This window comes from Etheostoma spectabile, chromosome 2 (assembly GCF_008692095.1).
Source record: "Etheostoma spectabile isolate EspeVRDwgs_2016 chromosome 2, UIUC_Espe_1.0, whole genome shotgun sequence".
Taxonomy (NCBI): Eukaryota; Metazoa; Chordata; class Actinopteri; order Perciformes; family Percidae; genus Etheostoma; species Etheostoma spectabile.
Genome location: NC_045734.1, coordinates 21,155,980 through 21,173,665, shown reverse-complemented (window position 1 = coordinate 21,173,665; position 17,686 = coordinate 21,155,980). Strand labels below are relative to the sequence as shown.

Genomic DNA, 17,686 nt, shown 5'->3' with positions numbered 1-17,686 from the left:
ATTTTAACATTGGCCAAAAATGAATCTGAGCCTTTTGGAAGGGTGCAGACTCTTGATATAAAAACATGTGCTGGTGCTGTGAGTCCTCTTCCCTCCTTCAATTCAATTTAATTTATAGTATCAATTCATAACAAGAGTTATCTCGAGACACTTTACAGATAGAGGAGGTATAGACGAACACTCCAGAATTTACAAGGACCCAACAGTTCTAGTAGTTTCCTCCAGAGCAAGCAACAGTGCAACAGTGGCGAGGAAAAACTTCCTTTTAGGCAGAAACCTCGATCAGACCCAGGCTCTTGGTAGGCGGTGTCTGACGGGCCGGTTGGGGTTAGAATGAATGACTTGACTAAATCAAGATGAATAAGGTGGTGGTGATGGCGGAGTGGATATGGCACATACCTTTTGGTGTGGGAGATCTGGGTTTGATTCCCTCTGATACATCAACTTGAGCATGACACTTAACACCTAGTTGCTCCAGAGGTGTGCAGCCTCCAATATATAGCAGTTATAAGTTGCTTTGGATAAAAGCGTCAACTAAATGACATGTAATTGTATGTAATGTGGAGTGTTAGTCAGTTTTTCTGACTCAAGTGGACCCTTTTTTGTCAATCTACTATGTTTGCTAACAACTTACAACACAGACTAACTCACAGATGGGTCCATTGTTTGTGTTTGTGGGAGAAAGAAGGTTGGGGCAAGGAGGGGTTGAGCAAAGCAATGCACTCTACAATATTTAAAGATTTTACTCATTTTAAATACTAAACAAAAAAGAAAATCAATATGTGGCGAGTCTGATGAGGTTTAAGTTGATTAAAATGATTAAGCATCCAATAGGTTTAAAAAAACCTTTACATTTACTTTTATGTTTGATTGTTAACTACATTAAATAGCAAAAACATCAGATCTTTGAGATCAAGTCTTAAGGTCTGTCTGTCTGTCTGTCTGTCTGTCTGTGGCTGCTTATGTGTTAGCTTGCCACAATTGTGGTTTCACAGGAAATCAGTAGAAAGCTATCTATTTTGTGTCAGAGCCATGACACTGAAGCGATACATAACCACAACACACACAGATGTTGCAAGCTTCTGAGAAGAGACTTAGAGAGATAGTGAATGTGTGTTTTGAGATTCATTCTCAAATAAGAGTATGTACACATGCTTTAACCACAAGAAAGATTAAACGCTAATGGAGAAGCGTGACTGTCAGCATTTGCAGGAAATGCCGTGTGTTGTAAGCATAACCGGTCTCCTGTGATTATCAAGCCAGCTCTAGAAATGAAAACCGCTACACCAAGTGTTTGGGGCTTCCTCTATTGTGCTTTAATCATAGGTTGTAAATCTCTTTCAGGGCATTTGTGTTGTTTATAGACTGCTGTCACTGCTTCCTGCCCCATACGCCTTTGTTATTGTATATGCCTGAACACTCCTCTTGCTTCTATGGCTTATTGTATGGCTGCTTGCCCTGTCAGTCATGTAGGGAAAAATGGGTATTGTAAACCACTTAATCATTTAGAATGACAGAGGGCGAGTGCGATGAGGAAGAAAGAGGGAGGGCAGCTCAGCTGAATAGTCTGGCCTGGCAGCAGAGCATTGAGATGATACTTGGCAGCTGTCCTGCCTGCCGATGTGTGGAGTGTGTCAGAGCGGGGGACTGAATGGGAAGAGCAAAGCAGAGGGGGTGTGCGTTTATGTGTGTGCAACTGTGTGTGTCCGCCCTGCTCAGCTGTGTTGAAAGGCTGCCAGTGTCTGGTCGACTCAGCTGGATCTTTTTTATCTGGTCTGTTGGAGCGGTGTCAACAGCCTGAGGGATACAGCCTTGCCTAGCATGGCTGAGTCTGGTCTGGTCTTCCAGCAGCTCTGTGGATGAGAGAGCAGCAGCATGTAGATCAGTGTGTAAAGCGTGGCACTAACAAGGATTTTATTCCCCCTGGTGCCTCACATCTTAATGTATGCTGTCATCGTTCATGGTGGTGGATTTGGGTAAACTCGCATTCCCGTACAATGTAACCTAGGTATTGGCACTGTATCAGACTGAATTGTCATTGTATAGTAATGGGCTTGTTTCAGAGGTGACAGCAATGCCACATTGTGGATGCTGGCTGCTGTAAAAATCCAATGAAGAAGAAAAAGACAACTTCATCTGAATGAGACCAAGGGAGATAGCGTCCCTTTAGCTTAATAGTGCTGTATGGAACGCCACCGTTTTCATAATGTTTCTGTGAAAATCGTGATGGTGCAGTCCATAATCCAATTAAGAGAGCTGATCCACATCAGTTCATCAATTTTGTCCCCCAGAGAATAAATAGGTGTGGAAAATGACATGCACATGTTTCACCAAAACAAAGTCTTTCCAGAGACTATTTTGAGTCTGGCACTTAGATGATTGTGATTGGTTCAAAGAAATGCTGATAGACCAGGGGCACGTTTTTCTCTTATCTGGAATGTTGTGTGGACTAGCCAGACCCTCCAGCTCAGTGCTGTGGAGATAGGTCTGGCAATGCGAGACATCAAAGTTAGCAAAACCGATAAAAACAAATTCAATTATTAAAAAAAACTACATAATCATATACACACTTGACTCTGCCTTCATGCCATAGTTTGCCACACCCCCCTCTATGAACGCACAGCGAACTGGAGCAGATCCTGAAATTAGCACCACTGTGTAGCCTACTGAATGGAGAATCAATTTTGATTTGGGAATCACGACCTCAAGAATCAGAATTGAATTGAATTAAATTAAATATTAATCTTGAGATACAAAATATTTAGACCCTTTAATATATTGTTATAGTAAATTTTTCTAGAAATTCAACTGTGTGATTGCTTTGTTTCCGACCGTGGCTGTCAGAAAACACATCGTTTTGTTTATTTCACACGTCATCGTATCTTTAAACACAATTTCAGAAGGTGCAATGATCAAATGCAGGCCGTGTGAAATGGGGAACCCCATACAATAGCAATTAACATACAACAAATAATATACCAACCAAATACTCAATTTACCATTGACACAAAATAGACCTATACAAGGAAAAAATAATAATAAAATAAAAATAAAATGAACAAACAAACAATCCCAGCACAAATATAGCACTTACAAAATAATCTACAATCATATGATAAGAGCAGTTGTTCTTGTTTCCTCCACAGCCGACCTTAAAAAATGAATTACGTCTTAGTTAAAATCACGTTTCTTGTGAGCATTTCAGTCTGGGGCTTATTTCGGATTCCGCACACACTGTGTACAAAACTTAAACTTATTCCACCAACTTTGCTCCGGTCACATCTAGGCTACATGTCCGCTTCCCCTCTCTCTCTCTCTCTCTCTCTCTCTCTCTCTCTCTCTCTCTCTCTCTCTCTCGCCCACTTTGGTTATACTGTCTATGCTTTCTAGGGCCGCACGATTCAAAATATACAATTAAATTCCAATTTTGATTCACTAAAGGGCCGCAGTACCATTTTACAACAAATTCCTTATCACGCTGATGTGATCAAACCCAAACATTTCTAATATCTGTCTGAGCCCGGCTTGTTGGATCCCAACGAGCTTGGGTTGTGGTTACAAGCGGTACCCAGCTCCAGTAAGGAGGCTTGCTGCAAACTTAATAATAATAATTAAAAAAAAAAAATTCAACTAGGGCCTCTGGGTGTGAAGACGCTGGCGTCACACGCCAGAGTGGAGAAACAAAAGCTAGATGCCTTCAGCAGACTTTGCTGATTAGCCCGTTTTGTTCCTCACCCCTGCCGTTGTATGGTGTCGACAAAATGTGTATGAAGCAAAATTCCTGTAAATACAATATTGCCATAGAGTAGTCCTGCTCATTCATTTGCAGCGTTAGCACACACGTCTGAATACAACCATAGCTATTTAGGGCTCCATTTTTCTGTGTATATGCACTGGTGTCTGTAACTTTTTAAAGTTACATGAATTTCTTTTAAGTGCACCGCGACACATTTTATTGCACAATTTGGTGCATGTGTTTTTCTTTCTCTGCACTTCCACCATGGCAGCATTGCCAACTTTTAAATGTTCTTTGGAGTGAGATTGTAAAATGACTTGCAATATTAAAATATATATAAAAATAGTTTGATTAAAATTGGATCCACCACCCATCTGTCACTTTTAAAGCTGGTTCACCTGTTATTTCTGTGATTTCCTTACAAGCAGTTTAGCATTTAAAAGTTTTTTTTTTTTTTTTAAACTGAGTCTGGTGCAGTGCGCACTTTACATAAAACCCTACATTACAACACTTAGTTTTGACCAAATATTCTATGGTCCATCTCAGCTAAAAACATAACAGTGAATCCGTCTGCATGTTAGCGTGTTGTTCATTACCTTGCTTGTTTGTAGCCGTTAGGTTACCCACAACTTTATTTTCCCTTTACTGACTTTAGCAGTTCAACTGTCCTGCTGTTACAGACCGGAACTAACCAGAGACGGTTGCCTCGATTATGTACTTGTTGTTATTGTTCATAGCAGTGCGACACTGAATGAATATAGGGGATACACAATGGGTATTTGCCATTATTTTTGGTATTAAAAAATGTTTTTGGCCTGTACAATTATAGGCGAAACAGTCTTACCTGGTGTTTCCGTAACCTACCTACTGCAATGTTTTTAACTGTTTCTCATGGTTCCATTGGTTGCAAACTCTACTACCGACTAGCTTGAGAAGAAAAGGGAGGTGACAGAGGTGATGGAATAGAAATGATTGGAACTGTTTCTGTAGTTGAGGGCTGTAAAAGTCCCTCCTGCAAATAGCTAGTACCGTGATGAGCGGTTATGGTGCCAAAGCATGGGCTGGTTTAGACCAAACCAAGCACAGTCATTCTGGCACAACTATGATCGGGCCCGCAGCTGCAGAGGGGGTCTTGTAGTGACGTATTACCATTGAAATAAAGGCGGATCCTTTTTTGGCACCATTAGCCTAAATAGTGTGTGCTGTCAGTCTGTGACGCTAATGCTTAAAAATTATTATATTAACTTTATTATCATATGTCTGTCTTTCCAGATGGGCCCGGGCAGTAATGGGGCTCATTTTGGGGCCCAGCCTTATGGTCAGGGTGCCATGGGGCCCGGCCAGCAGCTAAACCCTCAGCAGCAGCTCCAGAATAAGGCTTCTCTTGCCAACAGCCTGTCACCCTTCCCCAATGAGCTCAAAGGGGCCACTGTCACTAGCGTGCCAAACATGGTTAGTGCTTGTTATGCATATTAAGACATTACCAAACAAATAATAACACAAATGTTATTAGAAAATGTTAAGACACATGAATTTCACTCAAGACGGCAACTCAATACGGCAATTTTTCTTGGCATACCTCTCAACAAATGTTAATACTGTATCGCTCATTTTGAGAGAAGGTGGTGGTAATACAACTATAAGCTCGATGCCAACTGCAACAGTGAAGTGAACAAAGTGAGCATGCACATTAGTGTTTATCTGCTGTGCTGTCCTTACTTCACAGTACTTAAATCCCTTACTTCATGGGCAAATTTATTTCTGTCCTCCGTTTTTAGGACTGCGGTGACACCAGCTACATGCAATCTACTTAAAAATTGATTGTGTAGGATAGAGTTGGTCCGATGATGTCATTGTCGATGGCCAACATCCAGACATCATGGTGCCCATTTTTCTGCTACGGTGGTGGATATACCGTAGCCGGTTTTGTGATGTTTTACAGTGGGCCACAACAAAGGCCAAATCGGTAGACCTCGCCCACCCCAACGTGGAAGCCAACAGGGACCTAATAGCCGCTTTCTGACCAGAGGGATTTTTGCAGTTCTTAGAACATAACAATCCTGGGACCCTTTTTTTCCCTTCAAGTTCCGACTGAACCAATTTGTGGATTTTTAAGTTCCTCTGACCGCATTTCCTGTAACTCTTTTATCTCCTACTTCAGGGCAGAGTCTTTTTGTTGTTCCCTTTTCCGCATAGGAGCCTAGGTCAATGAGAGTTCGGTTTCCAGTACACAGATACCAACAACAGGACAATTTTAACAATTTTCACCATCTTATTCAACACTAAATACATTTCTGAGAACATTTTAGGCAGAAATTAACTGTTTAGATGTAGAATATAGGCAGTATTGTGAAAATCGTTGACAAATTCACAATTTGCTTCAAAGTTTTCAGAGTTGAGAAGCTCCATAAAGTGATGCGACAGCCAGCTAGCGCCTGATGGGGCTGCTAGCGCGTTGCTTGGACGGTCATGCTTGGAGACCCAGCTGTAAACTGGAGGTCTCTCAGACTGGTCTCATAAATAAGAGGCTTGAATTTTGCCGTTGATGGATTGTTTGTTTAAATATCACAACGCATGTCCATCATAAGATCAACGGGAATCTGTGGTTAACTGTCTTTTTGGAGTTAAACCCCACAAGCTGGCTGACTCACTCACTCACGGTGTTAATGTAACGATGTTACATAGTTGTGCTTGGATCACTCCCTTACCCCTCCTACCAGTTCCTGGGACAACTTGGCCAGTGCAAATGGAAAAAAAAAAAAACATTTTTGGGCGACAGTAGTTAGTAGTACTGTTTGAATGTGGACTGTTGCTATAACTACGTCCCTGTAACTACCTGGTTGGAAATAGGTTATAGTTACATTCTGGTTCACCTCGTAAACTCTGAAATCTATACTTTTAATGTCTTTAAAGGTTGTTTAAAAACGTTTAAAGTTTAAGTTCTTTGTTGAAATACATAATCATTTTCTTGTTATTTTGACACCGCATTTTTAATGATTATATGCTAAAATCATATAAATATCCCACAATATCTACATAATTCATACAATTCTATTTAAAAAGAAAAATATACTCATCAGCAAACTCCACAATATACTTGTACAACAGGTCCCCAAGTACCTCTGTTATTATTTATAATAAGTTAAATTATAATAAGTTTTTATTTTTTAACTCCATCATTTTTTAACAGTTGCCATAGTTGTCATATTCCATACACATGCATTGTTGTATTGGTATATTTAAATAAAAAAAAATCCATTTAAAAACATTGCTCTCTGCTCTGTATATTTAATGCTTTTTTGTCCTTTGCCAATAGAATGCCAGATATATTAATTAAAATTCTGTATTTATTTAAGCATATAGCGCAGGCATTTGTCACAAAACACTGTTACATTTTGTGTTTGACATTGGGTGGAGGTATGAACAGTAAACTGTCATATTTGAGAATAAGGATATTACGGTGAGGACATTTTCCCACCAGTTAATAAACTTGTGACAATACCGGTGTTAATGTTTACACTGCTAATGTACTACAGCTGTGTCTTTCTGGTCAAGCTTTTGATATTTGGACCAATTTGGCAGCTGCCTGGTTGAGAAAGGAGGCAGCTTCCCTTTGGTGCCTATGTTAACCCTAGCCTGTAAATAATTATAACGTTAATCAATTGGACTGTTCAGAGCTGTGTGGAGCTCCACATTTGGCTCACAATATAGTTTCTGGTCTATTGTCTCCATGAGTGAATCTGCCAAGGAAACACACTGACAATCTATAGAAGAAGTATAAAGTAGCAGAAAATGGAACTACTTAAATAAAAATACAAATATAGTACTTGAGTAAATGTACTTGGTTTTATTCCACCGCTAACAACCACAACCACTAACAATGCGCTGTTAGAAGTCACTGTTCAGTTTATACTGGGTTAAGTAGTCACGGTTTGCTATAAGTTTGGTACAGCAGGAGAAAATAATGCTCACAGGATACGGCTAAGTGTTTTTGGGCAAAATCGTGCTTGTTAACTTTGGTTCCACATTCCGTGCAACAGTCGACATACCGTGTATTCTGTGTGCTGCGCAGTGCCCCCCTCCCCCCGTGTACCTCAACTGTTCTGTACAAATACACAATATATCATGTCTCTGACATACTGATTTTTGTACCTAACCTCCTTAAGTGACTGACAAGAATTTGCCATTTTGCCAATAATTTGACAACTGTGGTATTGACACGCCTGCAATCAAAAATGTTTTAACCCATTACAACTTTGACATATGTCTTTTTTTTTTCTTTGTCAACCATTCAGCAGCCTCAGCAGCAGGCGGCAATGCTCCAACTGGCCGGTGGCGGAGGTGTGGCTGTGCCTTCGGCTGGCCCCACAGCCGACCCAGAGAAGCGCAAGCTGATCCAGCAGCAGCTGGTCTTGCTGCTTCACGCACACAAGTGCCAGCGTCGGGAGCAGGCCAACGGGGAGGTGAGGGCCTGCGCCCTGCCTCACTGCCGCACCATGAAGAACGTCCTCAACCACATGACACACTGCCAGGCCGGCAAGTCTTGCCAGGGTGAGTTGGAGCATTTGATAGAATCATGAAATCAAATTGATAATTTCCTGAGGTTGTAAAGTTTGTAGAAATCAACCCTTTTATTGATTGAGACTTTGCTGCTGTTGGGTTAGATTATTAAATGAGAATTCTGATTATTAAATGAGAACCAGTCTGAAGCCTGTTGGCCAGTAACCCCCCTCCCCCCCACTTAATCAGTGTCCCGTATCAAAACCAACAACAATATAGGTACAGGACCTAATTACAAATGATTACAATAATACAGTACCAATGCAATAATGAATGGGTAAAACATGAACACAGTATTTAAGAAACTTCTGCTCGTTTTCAGCCCGAAAGTGGATCAGCTGTTGGGTTTCCTCCGGAGTCCCTGTGTGATACAGGGCGGTATATGTAAAGCATGTAGCGATGTATTATACATCGTTAAGATTAATATATACAGTCTATGTGATGTATACAGTCCATTTAAGGCAGAGAAATGCGGGACTGTTCAAATCAACGTTAGCGCAATACTTACATTGATGGGTCTCTCTGGTCGATGCGGCAGCCATTGTTGCTTGCTGTACAACAGCCCTCGTTTACAAGTAAGCTCGGGTCCTCACTTGATTTCGAGGGGTATACAGCCCTCGGTCTTAGCCCTACCCCTCAGTGCTTCTCTGTGCCATTGAAATAACCTTTAATAATAGTTATCACCTCTAAGGTTTTAGATCTGTTAGCTAAGTTCATTTTCACCTAAGGGACCTTGGAGTCTGGTATGACAAGCTTTGGGCCTCAATCTGAGCTCTTTCCTTTGTTGATTAATGCACATTGAATGGACAAAAAACACCAAAATGATAGTCCTGCTATGTTTAAGTCTTTGCCAGTAGTATTGGGGTCCTTACAAAGATAACAAAGTTTATTTCTGATTATATTTACATAGCCCTTTGAAGCTTAAATCCAGCTAGTAATTGTACATGTAAATATGGTCATATTAAAAAGTGCAAGGCTGATTTTAGCCAGTTAGTGATTAGATATTAGCATGACAACAATTGAAATGAGATCCTCAGTTTGTTCAGTCATGCATCAGGAGATATAGTATAGTTCCCTTTCCACTGGGCCAAACCAACAGACTTCCAAGAGTGGAAACTCATGACTAAAAGATATTTTACAAAAATACGGTGTTATGTTGGGCTGGGAAAAATGTACCTGCTGCTTGGGGTTGCAAGAACAAGTGAAAAGCTGCTAAAGAAAAACAACCATGTTGGTCACGTGTACACACTTTAATGTAAAACAAAACAAAACAAAGCTAAACATAAAAAGTGTTGAAAGAACAGCGATTGTTTCCGGGGTAAATGTGAAAATTGTCATTCCCAGGGCTTATTTCTCGGTGGTGACCAAATACGGAAAACTGTCAGCGTCAAGACTAAGCCCTGTTTCTCTTTTTGTCTGCAGTGGCTCACTGTGCGTCGTCCAGGCAGATCATCTCCCACTGGAAAAATTGCACACGACACGACTGTCCTGTCTGCCTGCCGTTGAAGAACGCCAGCGACAAGCGGACCCAGCAGCGTAAGTACAAGAAGCAGGCTCTGGCCCGCATTCGCTTGACCATTGTCAAGTCTCTCAACGTCACCACAGACACCAAACGGAAGGCCACATTACTTCCATTAAGAAGGTTGAAAAAGCAGGAACTCGAGACATGGCAAGCTCTGTGCTCGTTTTACAAAGGCCCCAGTCTTGATCTCAGTCATTACGAGAGATTATGTTAGAGTATTGAATTCTAGTAGTTCATAGTGACCGCCTCAGAAAGAATTAGAATAACTGCTTGTGGCTTTCCTGAAACCAGCCAAAGATGTTTATGTATGTTATGTTGTTTGTAGAATGTTTATGTATTTTACCATTCAGGAAATTTATTTCTAGGTTTGTGCTTTTCCACAATGACAAAAAGCATTTGATGTGCAAGAGTGTGGGGCTACTGGGCTTGTAATCTGACACACAGGAGGGATAGGATTGTGATGGAGGAAAAGAGGGAGGAAACAGAGCTGTCCTGCTGAGCCATTGGCTGTTGGGCTGTTTGCTGCTACTCCCCACTAGAACAGAGAGTTTGACACTCGTTCTGCCTCATTCTAAATCAGTTTTGTTTTGTTTTTCACTCTCTCCATGAAGCTGTTGTCACAGATTCACTGTCTGTTCACCATTTTTTTTAGAATAGTTTGTTAGCTCTCTAGATAACTTACATTAGTTATTTACACTTTTGTTCCCATATTTTTATTTACTTTACCACTCTGCTCAGCATCTTTTATCACTTAAATTATTCCAGCCCAGGTCTGTCCCTGTTTAGCTTGCATGTTAAAGAACATGATGCCAAGGCTTGTGTCTCTCATGCCAACAGAAGCAGAGCATTCTGCCTCCTCCCATTTTTGTCTTTGCACAAACTAGGAGCTTTTTTAACCAAACAGAAGCCTGAACCCAGAAAAATATGCTAATGCACTGTCCCCTGAAGGGATTTATGCATTTATTCAGTTCACTGCTGTTTAAAGTGTTTAACCTCATCTTATATTCTCACTGTATCATGTTGCCATGTGACTTTATTTGCCAGAAGTTTAAGTGTGAATGCATGTGTATTTGGTACTTCTTGTCTTAAGTATTGCTTTGCCGTGTTTTCACTAAAGCAAATTTATTTTGATATTTATTGGCTTGGCATAGTATCAACACTTGTATTTTGTTTGCGTACACTCGCTGGTGCAGCAGTAGAGTAAACAAGATGGTCAGTTAAAACTGTATTCAGACATTATTTTCAGTATGATTGTATTTAAGTGTTTTGGACTGACTGCTCTGTCTCTCACACCAGCCATGCTAAGCTCCCCCAATACGGGCCCCCAGAACCCTATGTCTTCAGTTGGTGTGGGTCAGCCCAGTGCTCCCACCATCAATACCTCAGCCCCCATAGACCCCAGCTCCATGCAGCGAGCCTACGAGGCACTTGGGCTGCCCTACAGCAGCCAGACCACTAGGCAGGCCCGGGGGGCCCCAGGACAGACCGCAGGTGCACAGAACACACAAGCCCAGCAACAACAGCTTCCACAGCAGATGAGACCCATCAATACACTTGGTAAATCCAAACAGTATGATTTTTATTCCTATATTTTCTATGTGCACTTTTAGAAACTTTACGATATTGGGTCCTCTCTCAAATGGATGCAGTTATGTTTTGATTTACTTGTAAACTGCAAGGCTTTGCGAAATGGGTGAAAAGACTTTTTTAAATTTTAAAGAAAAGCTTAAAAAACTTTGTGTTGTCAAGCTGCTGTTTGAAGTGTTTTTGTTATTGTATAGAGTAATCTTCAGTTGTAGACATGGCGGTCATATTGTATAGTCTGAGCTTGGTTTTGAAATCAAGGCGGTGCTATCTGCTCACAACGCTCTGTATTTACAGAACGACAGATGGCTCTTGGAGGTGCGACACTGGGCGGGATTACTTCAGAACAGACAAACCTGCACGCGGACTCCCTACCCAACGCACTCAACACTAACAAGTCAGTCCTAGCCAATAACTACATTGCATTCCTTGACCCTATACATTTTTTTTTTTATTATTTGCTGGAAACTTAAGGAAGATACTTAACATATACAGGTTTACTAGATCTGATACTGAGTGCAGTTGCCTGGAAAAATATTGACACTATATTAAACACAGAAATAAAAGCTTTAACTTCTGTCCATCCTTCTATTCCACCTCCAGTCAGCTGCTGTCAGATGGGTCCACTGTGGGCTCGATGGGCAACCTACCAACAGCAGCACCCATCTCTGCCACAGGCACCAGGAAAGCGTGGCATGAGCATGTCACTCAAGACCTGCGCAATCACCTCGTACACAAACTGTAAGTGCATACTCCTGCTGGAGAACTGTAACCGTTCAAGAATGATCGTTAGTCTTCTTATTCTTAAAGTCACCCTCCCTTGTTGTTTCAAACCATGATTTTAAAAGCAGTTTTAAAGTCCATCCATCCGTCTTTGTCCGCTTATTTGGTATCGGGATGAAGTCCAGTAGTAGAAATTGAAGAGATTAATTTCTGCAAATTCTGTTTTTTTGTGGCAGAGTACAAGCCATATTCCCTACCCCTGACCCGGCAGCTTTGAAGGACCGACGAATGGAGAACCTGGTGGCCTACGCCAGAAAGGTGGAGGGGGACATGTACGAGTCAGCTAACAGCCGGGTAGGTTTCCTGAAATGGGCCTCAACTAGGAGTTACTCAACTTTTTTTAAGACCACATGTAACCTGCTGGAAATCGGATAGAATGTTGGTTTAAGACACTACCGCATTGGCCTCACTTTTCTGCCCCAGAAGTTGCAGTTGGTCTGACTCTGGTCTTGTTTGCTGCAGAAAAAAAGGAAAACAGAATAGGGAATGCTGTGTACGCTAGCATACGAGGTAAAGTATAGTTCAGGATAAATATTGAGGCATGCCAACTAGGGGTGTCCCAAACCATTATTTTTTTAAACAATTAATCTAGCAGTTATTTTTCCGATTAGTCGATCCGTCTAACAATTTTTTGATAAATGTAACGATTCAATTTTTAATTTTACACACGTTTTTCAATATGGTTCCAATCTCTATTTATTAAAATTGTTTAACACTGCACTGTTAAAGTAAAATGAATGTGTAGTGCAACCTGACAATAGATGTAAGCTATCAATCCAACAACAAGATAAAGTCACTTTCAGGAGGAATACAAAACGAAGCAAGTGCAAAAATAGTAGCCTGTATTTGCTTTTTTTAAACAGTATTAGGTAAAATAATGAATAAGCTCTTTAACATCCAAGCTCTTCTCCCTTTAATCTTACAGTGAAGTGCAATTTTAGCAACATATGACCTCTGATGTATCAAATAATTCCAACAATCTAACAAAATTACATTTCAAGTCACTTTCCGGAGGAAAACACAAATAAAATAATATAAAGGACTCGTGAGATATTTCAAACAATCAAGCCTGGTTGTGCTATTATCGAAGACTGCTACCGATGGGGGAGACGCAGCACAGTTTACCTCACACTCGAGTCAGTGCAGGACATACTGTAAACGGGTGAGCTGTGGGAGAAGCTGTAAAGGTATAGGTATAGTTACACTGCTTTGCTGCTGTTATCCTGAATCAGGGATCATTTAGCAAAGTCCACAAACTACCATGTTGTTGTTGTTATTGGCAATAAGAGTAAAATACTCCCACAATTTAGAAGACCGTATGCAAACCTTTTTCTCAACGTGTTGCAAGAAATCCATACTTGCGCTGTTGCTGGAGGCATCCATGCTATACAAATTATTTGTGTTAACACATTTTACTAATCTATGCATTTGACTATGTCATCGAATCGTCCCAGCCCTAATGTGAACCCAGTATCACATCAATATCACAGGAAATACCGAATTCAAAGTTATTACACTCCAATGTCACTTGAAATTTTACACACATTGCAAAGTAGGCACATTGATCTCACAATGAGGCATTTCTATATTACACACTTTGTCGTTTATACCATAATGTTCTTTACTGTTTATAATTAACTCATAATTAATTTCCATTTTTGGAAAATATAATTTTGCTAATTAATTTATTTTTGACTCTACACATACTTGAGGCCTAGTAACATGGGATACACCCAAACAGAAAGCTTTTATTTTTATTTTTTAGCATAGCCACAAAACACACAATATGCGTATTGCTTTTGGCAACTTTACTGTCGCCTTACACTTACATCTTTTCTTTCCCCAGGATGAGTACTATCACTTCCTGGCTGAGAAAATCTATAAAATCCAAAAGGAATTGGAGGAGAAGAGGCGCTCAAGGCTACAAAAGCAGATCATCAACCAGGCACCTATGGTTGCCCAGGCAACCCAGCAGCCAGGCGTTCCCCAGCCCAGTGCCTTTGGCCCAAGGCCACAGAGTGAGTACAGTGTTTACAAGGCTTACAGAATTTCAGGTAAAAGCTCACATATGTAGTTTCTTTAAAAACATTATTGGAACAGGGTAACTGTCCTGGAACTTGAAAACTTTTTGTGTCCTTAATATACCTGATATGTAATGCAGTTTCACATATTTCCATCTTGAATACTAAAAAGAATTATCCTTGGCTGCAAAGCTGTATGGTCAAGTTGACATATGACCTCCAGAGTTTGCAATACCCTTTATATAGGTAGATATACCTTTTTAATGTCTGGTTGTATGAATCATAACGATGTAATATGGTTTCTTGATTTGTCAGCTACTTTTTTTTCACTACAGAAAACATTCCCATACCGTTATTTTATTTATAGATGATGCATCTTAATTTAATTTCCAGAAAATAGCACAATATCCAGCCATTTATCATGTTAGATTTTTTTGCATTATTTTCATAAAGTTGAGAATATTTTGCCCTTAAATGGAAAACCATGCAGTGTGTTAAATCATTATTTGGGTATTTTCATTATAGCTGATTATGTGCCTTAAGCTGTCTTTTTGTTCAATTCTTTTTTTTCTTTTATAGATGGACCTGTTCCTCTGCCCAACATGCCAAATCAGATCATGAACCGCATGCAGGTTTCTCAAGGTAAACCTTGGATTTTGCATGTTCCTCATTGTATTTTCAGATACAAAGAAAACAAAGATGTGCAAATAAAGAGTAACAGAAAAGATTATTCGATTTTGAGCTAAAAGGATAGATACTAAGCTACTTTATCTGGAAGTCGGAATAAATAAACCGTGAAGTAGAACACATTCACTGGATGCTTCTGAGGCCATCAAAAGGCAAGGAAACAGACAATAGTTTAAAGAAAGTAAACGTTGAACACATCTTGGCATTGCGTAGGTCTTCTGCACTCCTTGTTGAGTTGTTTGTCCATCGCTGAACATTGGTCCACTCTTCTTTACAGGAATCAACCAGTTTAACCACATGGCTCTGCCCAATGCCGGGATATCCCAGACACCAATGGGAGCCCGAGCTGCCTCACCTATGAACCACCAACCGCAAATTAACATGAGCTCCGTCCCAGCAGTAAGGAGGGCAGGGGGGAGGGCGCACACACACACACACAGAGGCATATAAGTAACATGAGTTAACACACAGTCGCTGGCAAATTCACACAAGCTATCTGAGGCTTATTTAAAATGAGCTGGTGAATTTTAAGAGTCACCGCACCAGGTGGACAAGCAAAATACCTGCGGTTAGTAGAAGCAGGTAACTTGTAAAAAAAGAAGAAAAAAAAGTGTATTGCGCTACACAGTGTAGCATTGAGTCAGATTGTGCCAAGCACAGCTTTGGGGAACCCAGGTGTGAGATAGAGACATGGACCTTTTTTGTACAGAATAATAGGCAGTCTTCCGCAGGGAATATAAGGTGTTATGGTTATCATGGTTATCATTAGTGCACATTTTTGATCCTGTGTAAAAGTGGCTACAACTCAAGTGTGCAAAGAGTGAAGGGGTCTGAATACTTTGTAAAGCTGCTGCATCTATGATGAGCTAAAATCAGCTGAGAATAAGCTTGGCTGATGTATATTGGTCAAGCTCTAATACATATTATATATTTAATTAATCATTCATAGGCACTGCTAAAATTGATGATTTATTAATCATTAAAAACTAATACTAATTACTATTAATTTAAAATATGTCATTATTTTTTTATGTAAAAGCAAAGGTTTTAGGCAGGTACAAGAAAATGCTGTAAACTAACAATAAAAAAGTGTTTATATATAGTTTAATAGTTTATTTTCCTCAATTAACAAAATGCAATGAATAAACAGAAGAGGAATCCAAATCAAATTATTTGGTGTGACTACCCTTTGCCTTCAAGACCGCATCAATTCTTCTACGTACACTTGCACAGTTTTTGAAGGAACTCAATCGGTAGGTTGTTCTGAACATCTTGGAGAACCGTGGATGTTGGCTTCATCGAATCCATCTGTCTCTTCATGTTATGCCAGACACACTCGATAATGTTGAGATCAGGGCTGTGTGGGGGCCAAGCCATCATTTCCAGGACTGCTTGCTCTTCTTTTTGCTTAAGATAGTTCTTAAAGACATTGGCTGTATGTTTGGGGTCGTTATCCTGCTGCAGAATACGTTTGGGGCCAATCATACACCTCCCTGATGGTATTGCATGATGCATAAGTATCTTCCTGTATTTCTCAGCATTGAGTATATCATTAATCCTGAAAAACTCCTTTTGCTGAAATGTTGCCCCAAACTAGCAAGGAAACTCCACCATGCTTCACAGTTGCCTGCAGACACTGTACCACTGTCCAGCCCTTTGGCAAACAAACTGCCTTCTGCTACAGCCCAAAATTTTAAATTTTGACTAATCAGTCCAGTGCAGTAGGTGGGTGTACCTGGGTCCCACTGGTTTCTGCCAGTTCAGAGCTGATATCAGTACTGGACATGTTTCGATTTTTAAGGAAAATAACCTTGACGTGTTTTTCATTTGCTGCACTAAGTTTCCTTGGGCGACCAAGGATCCTCAACGTTGTCCAACCTTTTTGCAAGTGTACCTACAGTGGGGCTTGAAAGTTTGGGCACCCCAGTTAAATATTTGTATTAATGTCCATAAAGAAGCCAAGAAAAGATGGAAAAATCTCCTAAATGCATCAATTGACAGATTAGACAATCGTATAATTTGTCACAAAAAGTTATTTTTTATTTCCATCATTTACACTTTCAAAATAACCAAAAACAAAAAAATGGTGTCTGCAGAAGTTTGGGCACCCGGCCAAGTTCATACCTTGTTCTGCCCCCTTTGGCAAGTGTCACAGCTTGTAAGCGCTTCTTGTAGCCAGCCAAGAGTCTTTCAATTCTTGTTTGAGGTCTCTTCTCCCATTCTTCCTTACAAAAGTCTTCCAGTTCTTTGAGATTTCTGGGCTGTCTATCACGCACTGCTCTTTTAAGGCCTATCCATAGATTTTAAATTATGTTGAGGTCAGGAGATTGACGACGCGTCTTGATGTAATCCACCGTGGATTTTGAGGTGTGTTTAGGATCATTATCCATTTGTAGAAGCCATCCTCTCTTTAACTTCAGCTTTTTCACAGATGGCATCAAGTTAATGTCCAAAATTTGCTGAAATTTGATTGATGATTGATCCAGCCCCATGCTTAACACTTTTCATTAAATTCTGTGTCCTTTCTTCTCTAAACGTACCTTTGCTCTTTCTGGCCAAAAAGTTCTATTTTAACCTCATTGGTCCACAGAACTTGTTTCCACAATGCATCAGGCTTGTCTAGATGTTAATTTGTAAACTTCAAACGCTGATTTTTGTGGTGGGGACGTAGAAGAGGTTTTCTTCTGATGACTCTTATGAAGACCATATTTGTACAAGCATCTCTTTATAGTGGAATGGTGAACCACAACTCCAGTGTCTGCCAGGTTTTTCTGGATGGAACGTGGGTTTTGA

General features: G+C 40.3%; 1 protein-coding gene across 2 annotated transcripts in view; it reads left to right on the top strand.

Annotated features, from left to right (window-relative positions):
• Positions 1-17,686, top strand: part of crebbpa (CREB binding lysine acetyltransferase a) — a 54,462-nt gene that overhangs the window by 18,746 nt on the left and 18,030 nt on the right. The window contains exons 3-12 of one of the 2 annotated variants that reach the window (XM_032543551.1): positions 5,009-5,188; positions 8,032-8,287; positions 9,719-9,832; positions 11,115-11,375; positions 11,700-11,799; positions 12,006-12,143; positions 12,362-12,479; positions 14,032-14,203; positions 14,786-14,848; positions 15,171-15,292. In XM_032543551.1, the coding sequence (XP_032399442.1) occupies positions 5,009-5,188; positions 8,032-8,287; positions 9,719-9,832; positions 11,115-11,375; positions 11,700-11,799; positions 12,006-12,143; positions 12,362-12,479; positions 14,032-14,203; positions 14,786-14,848; positions 15,171-15,292 (1,524 nt within the window). The remainder of the gene's footprint in view (positions 1-5,008; positions 5,189-8,031; positions 8,288-9,718; positions 9,833-11,114; positions 11,376-11,699; positions 11,800-12,005; positions 12,144-12,361; positions 12,480-14,031; positions 14,204-14,785; positions 14,849-15,170; positions 15,293-17,686) is intronic. The other variant, XM_032543560.1, reaches the window with a different exon arrangement.